At 61.3% G+C, this 9,328-nt stretch overlaps 1 protein-coding gene across 1 annotated transcript in view; it reads left to right on the forward strand.

The window, feature by feature from the left end:
- The first annotated feature begins 8,817 nt into the window (after positions 1-8,817).
- LOC123252850 (collagen alpha-1(I) chain-like) overlaps positions 8,818-9,328 on the forward strand; it is a 3,326-nt gene continuing 2,815 nt past the window's right edge. The window contains exon 1 of the mRNA XM_044682084.1: positions 8,818-9,174. Coding sequence (XP_044538019.1) covers positions 8,818-9,174 — 357 coding nt within the window. The remainder of the gene's footprint in view (positions 9,175-9,328) is intronic.

Genomic DNA, 9,328 nt, shown 5'->3' on the forward strand with positions numbered 1-9,328 from the left:
GTGCGTTCCTTCTCGGGGTCCAGGAGGGCCCTGGTGCAGGCCCCTCCAGCTGGGGCCTCTGGCTTTCTGGCCTTGCTTTGTTTTAGCGACGCCCCGACGCCCTCTGAGGAAGGGCGGGAATCCTGGCACAACGGCTGCCCGGACTTGCTCGAGCGTCCCTTTGTCCAGGGGCTTCTGCTCCGTGATACGTGGGACAGACGCGCCGTGAAAATCCTGCGGCCGTGAGCTAAGCTCGAGAAACGGGGACCTTCCGACGGAACCCCGGCCTGCCTTCACCACCCCCCGGGAGCCTTTCCTGGCCGGACCGTCACTGTCTGCCCAGGAGCAGCTCCAGAGACTTCCAGGGAAGAGAACTGTTCTCGGCCTGTCTCCGCAGGACCCCGGGGGCCCCCCAAGAAGCCACTGGCGAACCTCACGGGGGCTTTCCCTCCCTTCAACTCATTTCTGGAGCTCCCGCGTGCCGCTCCTTCTGCCCGGGAGACGCTGGAACGCCCTTTACGTGTCCCTCAGATCCCCTGCAGTCGGCGAGTCAGACACCGGGGAGGCAGCGGGCGGCGCCTCCCCTCTGCCCTCTCCCCGCTGCCCTCTCCCCGTCTTCCTCCTCCTCCTCCTCCGCTGGAACAGGCGCGCTGGAGGATGGCCCTTCTTTCCGCTTGTATTCCCGTCTCCAGCACCCGGCACGGCGCCCGCCACACGGGAAGCGAGGCCTTGAGCCACGTGGCTCGCCTGCCTGAGAACACAGTGGACTCGGGAACCGTGAGAGGAGGGCGCTCCGTGTGTGGGTGCCCCTCGGAGCCTGAGGGATACGAGCCCACCGAGGGAGGAGAGAGAGAAGCTCAAGGGAGGAGGCACCGCGTGGCGAAGAGGGCAGACATGGGGACTGGGTCCAGGGTCTGGAAGCCGGGGGGCACCAGGATGACTGCTTTGGGGGGCATAAGAGAGGCTGGAAGGGGGCTAACCTCTGAACCGTGGGTCCAGGCAGAGACCGGGGCCTGGAGGGAAGTTTGAGGAGGGAGACACCCTGGAGGCTCGGCCTCCCGGGAGGAGACACTATTTCTTGTGGGGTCCCAGGAAGCCCAGGCCATGTCACTGTGGACAGGAGAGATGTGGGAGCCAGAGTAGGCGGGCGGGTGGGTGGGTCAATGGTGTGCCTTGAGGGGCGGGAGGGAAAAAGGTTCTTGTCCTGGGCCAGAGAGGGGCCTGGAGCGGGGACCCATGGGAGACTGACCACCGCAGGAGGGCAGCCGCTCTGCTAGGGTGGCGTGGGAGAGGCCTGCAAAGCAGCAGCAGCAGCAGCAAAGTTCTCAGGGCCATGGGTGGCACCTGAGTGCCCCAGGAGTGGGCTCTCTGGAGACGCGCTAGATGGCAGGGCCGTTCTCTAGCAGGGGACCGAGGGACGTGGCTGGATCCATGAAGTGCTTTAAAGCCTTCGATTACCCGGCAGATCTTTAGAGCAGGGACGAATTTATGAGCAAAGAGAGACAGACAGACAGAGAGAGTGCATTATGGGATGGAGAATGACTCGTTTTATTGTAGTAAATTAAAAAGCTTTTGTATGAACAAAACTAAAACAACAAACTGGAATTAATTTTGATAACAAATTTCTCTGATAAAGGTCTCATTTCTCAAGTCCATAGAGAAGTCAGAAAGTTTTTAACCCTTAACATCCGTGTATTGGCTCCTGGGTGGAAGAGTGGTAAAGGTGGGCCATGGGGGTTCAGTGACTTGCCCAGGGTCACCCAGCTGGGAAGTGTCTGAGGCCGGATTTGAACCCAGGACCTCCCGTCTCTAGGCCTGGCTCTCAACCACTGAGCTACCCAGCTGCCCCCGAGAAGTTCCCCAATTGACAAATGGTCAGAGGATTCGAACAAGTAGTTTTCAGATGAAAAAATCAAAGCTGTCAATAACCACATAAAAGTGTTCTAAATCCCTCTTGATTAGAGAAATTCACATTAAAACAATGCTGAGGTACCACCCCCCACCTAGCAGAGTGGCCAATATGGCAGTGAAGGAAAATGACAAACACTGGAGGGGACGTGGCAAAGTTGGGACACGAATGCATTGTTGGTGGAGCTGTGAACGGATCTAACCTTCTGGAGGGCAGTTTGGAACTAGGCCCAAAGAGCTCTAAAACGGTGCCGCCCCGTTCTAGTAACGCCACTACTGGGTCCGGATCCCAGAGATAAGAAAAAGGGGCGAGAGCTACTCACGCAAAAGTATTTCTAGCTGCTCTTTTTGTGGTGGCAAAGAACTGAAATGGAGGGGCTGCCCATCCGTTGGGGAACGGCTGAACAAATGGCGGCATGTGCTGGTGGCGGAATACTAGTGAGCTACAAGAAAGACAGGCTGGAGGATTCAGAAAAAGGTGGAAAGATCTACATGAACTGATGCAGAGCGAAATAAGCAGAACCGGGAGAACGTTGGATGGAGATTAGCTGTGACAACTTGGCCCTCTCAGCAATGCGGGGCAGTGATCGGGGGGGCGATCCTGGAAGTCCCGACAGGGAAGGCTCTCCACCTCCGGAGACAGGGCCGGGAGGCCTCTTTCACACGGGCCTCTCTTTGCTTTGATTCGGGGGTGGCTTTGGCAGGAGTTGGCTCTTACAGCAATGAAAAACGGCTTTTACGTGACAATAAAAATTTTAAAAATTTAAAAAATTGTTCCTTCAGTTAGCAGAGAGGGAGAGAGAGAGAAGGAGGGAGGGGGAGAGACAGAGACAGAGAGAGGGAGGGGGAGGGGGAGAGGTCTTGGCATAGGGATGAGAGCAAGAGAGGAAGCAATAACAACCTGGAGCTTGAGAGCTTGGTGGGGGAGTTATGGGCTAACAGGCTGAGTTTAGAGCTGGACGTGCCGGTTCTCCATTGCTAGAAGAACGCCCGGCCTAGGCATGGCATGAGGTAAAAGGTAGGAGGGCTTACCGACTGCCCTTCTCTTTGAAGAAAGGAGCTGCCTCAGTCTACCAAGGACAACCCTTCCCCCAACATGCCCTCCCAGGCTCTGGGGCTGCTGCCCACGTAGGCAGGGAATGGCCTGTCCTTTATCAGGTGCTCAGGATGGTGAGTTAGAAAGACTGGCAGGAGCAGAGGGCGGAAGGAGAAGCCTGTGGAGCAAGGCTGCTCCCCTCCTGCCTCTGCTCTGGTCTTAGACCTCCTGCAAGGGCTGCCAGAGTAACGTTCCTGAAACATAGACCCAATCACGTCATTTCCCTCAAGAGCCTTCCATGGCTCCCCGCTGCCTACAGGATCAGATTCATGCTCATTTGTCAGGCCGTCAACATCCTTCCCCATCTGGATCTAGCGCTCCTTGTGGACCCTCTTTCTTCCTGGCACTCGGGCGAGGCCAATAGCTCCCGGCCTCCGGGTCTCCCCACCTCGCCGGCTCATTAGCCCTGCTGCTCCCCTCAGAGTAATTGTTCCCTCGCTCCAATGCTGCCAATGGCTTTCCGTTGCCGGCGTTCGGGGTCCGGCACCAGGAGGCCCCGGGGCTCCTTCGGGGCCTTCGGCTCTCGTTCTGTGCGGGACCCTCCAGCCAGGCCCCTCTCCCTCCGGAGCCGCCCAGAGCCGCCATTTTCTTTCCTTCAGACAGACCGTGGCTAGAGATCATTTGGGCCATTTCTCAGGCCTAAAATGGCTTCCCCCCTTCTCCCCGCTGCCCTGCCTGGCTGCCCTTCTGGCCCGGCCAGCTCTCGTTTCTCTGCAGGTCCCCCTTGCCCTGGGGCCCGGCCCCTCGGGCCTCCCCGCCTCCTCCTCCGCAGCCGGTGCTGGGCACCATGTGCTCTCCGGGGGGCTCGCCCTTTGGGTCCTGCGGGGGCTCTCTGCCGGGCCTTTAGCCCTGGGGTCTCGGCCCTCTTCCCCGTGGACGTCCCGAGAGGCTAAGTGGGCCTCTGGGAGCGAGCTAGGCGAACGGCCGGGCCTCCAGGGCGGCCCGAGCTGTGCGGAGAGGGCTGAGGGGCCGGGAAGCCCCAGCTACTGCCCTCTCGTTTGGGCGTTCCGGGTGCCGCTGCCGCTCTTCTCCCCCCCCCCCCCACCCCGCGAGTCCCCCCGGGAAAAAGGGAGTCGGAGCCGAGGGGAGAATAAGTGGATGCTTTATTGATAATGCGGTTACAGGCGACGAATCAAGCCGAGCATACACACATAAATGAACCCATCAGTCCCGAGACAGTGTCCCCCCACCCCCTGTTGTACAAAACAAGTCAATAAGCAATATTGACCCCCCCAGGGCTAGAGGCTGACGAGTGGAGATGGCGGGATCGGACGGGATGTCAGGACGACGAGAGCGCCGTGTCTGCGTGGCTGGCTGCTTGGGGCGACCCGACTGGAAGGAGGCTCCTCCGGCCAGCGAGGCCGGCCGCCGCGTCGTCGGCAACGGGTGGCCTCTGCCCAGGTGGGACGCGGCACGGGGACGGCAGAGCGCGTGGCCGAGGACAGACTTTCCGAATTGCTTGTTTTTGAATCGTCCCAATTGGAGTTTCACCAAGGCTGCAGCTAGTTCAGCCAAGTCTTTTAGTTCTTTTGGGGGGTTCAGAAGCCAATTTCGAACCCAGCACTAACCAATGGTCCAGATTTGGATAACGCGGCCGCTGCCTCGGCGGAGACCAGCGAGCCGTCGTTTGAGTTTTAGAAGAAGCCAATCGGGGCCCGGTTCAGGCCCGCCTCGTGCTGAGGCGCCCGCCCGGGCCGAGCTACGTTGCTCCGCGCCATTCCCGCTGCCGCGGGGAGGGTCGGCACGCGTCCCCGGAGGTGGTCAGCCGGGCTCTCTGCGGGAGCGGCTGGACTGGAAGCTGAACCGGGATGAGGAAAAGCTTTCGGTCCAGCCACCCCCCTCCCGGCCTTGGCCGACTGGACGGCAAGTCCTCCCTCGGATCTCTGCCGGGCGACTTCGCTTGGCAGCCGTGATGTCTCCCCTCAGACCACCCTCCCACGAGAGCCTAGAGAGATCTCTCGGGGACGGGATGGGGGGCTGTCTGGAGAGTCGGGGCGGGGAGGGACGGGGAGAGGAACTCTCTCCCCGGGTGCCTTTGGGATGGACACAGAGAGAGGGGGGGCCACTTCCCAGGAAAGTGGCCCCCCCGGCCCCCTGCAGGCACTTCAGGAGCTCGGCTCTGCTCCCCAGGCTCTGGCCTCGAAGGGACCAGACCAGGGGCAGGACCCCCCTCGCCCCCCAAGTCTCCCCGACCCCCTTCCCCCTCACACACACCCAGGATGGCAACAGTCCACGTTCTACAGAGTCGCACAGAGATTGACACGTCACCCCAGCTGTGCTCTCAGCCCAGAGTGCTGGAGAAAGCGTACAAGGAAAAGAAACGGAAAAGAAGAAAAGATGCCCAGCAAGGCTCTGGGGGCCTCCACGCGAAGCGGCCACGGAGGAGGCCTGGGTCGTCCCGGTGTGAGACATCCCACTCCTGGTATCTTCGAGGGGGGCGGCGGCCCCCCTCCAGGACTGGCTCTCGGCTTAATTCAAGTTAATAAGAAAAAAAATGATTATATGCAAATATATGAGGAGTCAGCAAGAGAGACGCGGCGCCCGGGGCCAGGGTGCCGCTTGCACACCGGCGCCCAGACGCAGCTTCAAGTGCCTTCCTGAATCTCCTCTTTTTTTGGGCTTTTTCAATCTTTTTGTGGCTTTTTTTTAAGTTTTCTTTTGATTTTTATCTTTTTTTGGTTGAAAGCAAAAACTATCCAAGCTGTTGGGTGCTTGCCTTAAAGCGGAACTACGTTGCCTTACAAAATCACTAAAGTAAAAACGAGAAGGAGAAATGACCCCAGTGAGAAGAAAGGTGACGTCGAATTGGAAAGGTTCTCCTGGGCGTCGGGCCTGCGATCTGCAATGCGGTCAGACTCTCTCTGAGCAAAACCGAAATCAAAGCCAAACTCAAAGCGCGAAAAACAAACACACAAAAGCAAAACCACCTTTTCCCCCCACACGCACGTCCACACCCTCCGCTTCGCCCTCCCGGCTTCGTCCTGGCACGCGGCTCCCGGGCCGATGGCTCGAGCGGGGAGCGAGGAGGGGGCCGGGATGAAGCCGGGGGGCTCGCGGACCCTCCTCGAGAAGCCGGGGACTGGGGGACGGGGCGGCCTCTCCCCCCTCTCCTTGGGACCGATCTCATTCCTCGCCCGCTGCTGGCAAATGGATAGGAGGAGCTCCTTTCCCCAGGTGGCTCGCGGGGGCAGTGCCGTTCTGTCCGGGCACGGACTGATGGAGAAGCGACAAAGTGGTCGCAGCCCGGGGGCGGGTCAGCTTGGGCACGGAAGTGGTTCGCTGGCTGGCTGTTTGGGAGGCGGATTTGGAAGCCCTGGCGAGGGGCAGGGTTCTGGTTCTCGCTCCGGCCTGCCCAGCCCACGGGGGGAAGGCAGGCCCGAGCGCACCCCCAGGAGGTAATGCCTCCTCTGCCAGGGCTGGCTGGCCAGGGAGGCCAGCGGGCCAAATGGGAGGCCAAATGGTCCAAATCAAAATGGTGGAGCCTAGTGCCACCCCCAGCTCTGGCTTTTGTGGTCGCCCCAAGAGGAGGAATCCCCCCCTTAAGAAAACTGGCCTTAAGAGCAGGATTCCTCCCTCCCCCCACCGTCAGCCTGACCAGACCCACAACCTTTCGAGAAGGGGCCAGGCCAGGGAGGGTGGGGGGAGGGGACTAGAGGCGCTGGGGGTGGGGCGGGGAGGGAGAAAAAATGGAGGCCAAGGGGCCAACGGAGTCTTTTGGGGAGTGAAGGCTGATCCCGGAACGGCACTGAGGAAGACTATGGCAGAACAAGAGCTACCTGCTAGGTGAGAGAAGGGGGTTGGCAGGGGCTCTCAGGAGGAAGGGAGAAGTCCAAGAGGTCGAACTGTGGGCCAAGGCGGCCTGAGAATGGCCGGTGGAAGGGCCGGGCTCTGGACGGGCTCCCTGCTTCTGAGGACACGTGGCCAGCCTCCCTCCCCCCAGAAGAGGGCTGCCAGAATTTGGTAAATCTTTGGTTGGAAACGTGCGTGCGTGTGTGTGTGTGTGTGTGTGTGTGTGTGTGTGTGTGTGTGTGTGTAGATGTGTCTGGGTGCAAAGGCATGTGCCATGCACACACGTGTTGGTGAGGGTGTATGTATGGGTGCGTGCATGCGTGTGTTGTCGGTGTGATGAGCCGAGTGTAGAGTTCGCCAATCTGTGTGCCTCAGAAGCAGGAAGAGAGAGCCCCATTCTCGCGCTTTTCTCAAGAGGAAAAGCGGGCCGCCTGGGCCCAGGGGGGCTCGCCCTGGCGTCCTTCTCGGATGAGGTGGTCCTTCCCCTGCTGGCCCTGCCAACTTGCTGTAGCACCATAATACATGGAGGCGGAGCAGCGCCGGGTCCCCGAGATGACTCTGAGCAGGCCCAGGGAAGCGGGCCAGCGGAGCCCTTTGGCCGAAAGCCGGCATGCGGTCTGGGCCGAGGCCGGACCGAGGTGAGCTTCCGGCCTGCGGGACGGGGACCCGGCCTGCCCGCTCCATTTTGGGATTCGAGCCTGGCTGTCCCCCTCTCTCACTCTGGCTGACTAACAGGTGCAAGTAGGCACGGATGGGGGACTGAGGCAGAAACGTGAAGGCACCAGAAACCTGCAAATGGCCTGTCTGCCAGTCTGGGGCTTCCTCCTCGGTGACGGGCACAGAGAACCTGAGCTCGGCTCCAAGAATCGGGAGGTTTGGGCTGAGTTTTGGAACGTGCCAATTGGGAGAATCCCCAGCGAGGGGGGGAGCTGAGGCGGCGCCACATCTATAGGCGGGGCTCGGGGTCCCCTTGCCTGGCCGAGCTCCGAGCGGATGGACGTCGGGAGCTGCCCTCCAGGACACACGTCCTCCCCTTTGGGATGGTGAGCCGCGCCACTCTCCCGGGCCTGTGCTGGAGTCCGGGGCCCAGTCAGTGGGCCAGGCTGACCGAGAAGCCTGGACTCCGACAGGGGAGGTGCGGGGAGGGGAGGGGAAGCCGCATTGGGCTCTCGAGAGAAGCCTATAGATGTGATGCCGCGTGAGGCCGAGGTCCCGGGAGGGATGGCATCCCCCGGGACGGCCGATGGCATTAGAGTGGTGGTGGGAGGTGACCGCCGAGGCAGCTAGTCAAAGTCCCTTGGCTTCGAGGGTTGGAGGGAGAGGGTGGGAGGTGGGAGATGACAAAGGGGGGAAAATGGTGGGAAAAAAAGAAACCATTTTGGAAGATTAGAGGTCGAATTGGTTAAGAGAAAAGAGAGAGCAGAGATGAAGAGGAATCCAGTTCCGCTTGCAGAACGGCAGGTACCCAGGTTACTTCTGATTGGTAGATTTTTCAGATGAGGCATCCATACGGATGGGGTCTTCGCTGGGCAAGGTGATCAGGGGACGGTGACGCTTGGCCTCTCTGATCGCTTCCAGCGCCTGGGCTCTCAGCCGGTCCCTGCGGGCACGGAGGAGGGCAGGCAGGCCCCTCCGGAGGCGATGGGCGGACTTCTGCCAGGTGTCAAGCTTGAAGAACCTGCCCACAGGGAATCTAGGGAAGTTTTCCTGAGAGCAGGAAGGGAAGGAAGAAGGAAGAGAGCAGAATTCACGTAAAGGGCAGGAAGAGGGAGGCGGATGCGGGAAGCGGGCCATGGCCCGGAAGCAGAGACGAGCCAGGAGCAGCCTGATCAGAGCTCAGCCCGAGCCTCCCGGGCCGGAGGGTGGGCCGCCAGCTTTGGGAGCTCCTGAGGACGGGGCGAGAAGGAAGGGGCTGAGACTAGGCCATGGAACTGCCTCGCTTGTTTAAAGGCTCTGGGACGCCCCCCTGCCAGGGGCCTCCCCAGGGCCCCTCGTGGCTCCCCACCCACTATTCCCTCCCGAAGAGCCCAGAGATGGGAATCGGGATGGAGAAAAGCCCGGAGGAATCCCCCCGCGGCTCGGAAGGCCCGGGTGACTGGCCGCAGGGCCCCTGGAGGGCCGGGGCTCTGCTCGTGGAAACACCTCTGAGCGGACGGAGCTGCCCATCAGCCCGCGCCTCGCCCCCCTCCGGGGCCCTCTCTGCACCCCGCCGCCCGCCGGGCACATCTGTGGGCTCGTCCTTGTTCTCCCGACCACCCCGGAAGCAGGCAGGACGGGGACGGGTTGCAAAGGAGGAAAGAGATCCGGAGGAGAGGGCTGGCCGCAGAAGCCAAGGCGAGGCGGGGCCCAGGGGCCTGGCTGGTTCTGAGGAGGCGAAACTCGGGGCAAAGACGACAGCGACAGTGGGGGGAGGGGGAGGGGCGGAAGGGAGAGCCCCCCCGGGAGGCAGGAGGCCTGAGGAGGAGGCTGGGGCCTCCTGCCTCCCAGGGGGGCTCTCCCCTCTGCGCCGGCTCAGGCGTGGAGCCCGGGAGCACGAGGAGGACGAGGGGTGCGAGC

The sequence above is a fragment of the Gracilinanus agilis genome, chromosome 6 (assembly GCF_016433145.1).
Source record: "Gracilinanus agilis isolate LMUSP501 chromosome 6, AgileGrace, whole genome shotgun sequence".
Lineage (NCBI taxonomy): Eukaryota > Metazoa > Chordata > Mammalia > Didelphimorphia > Didelphidae > Gracilinanus > Gracilinanus agilis.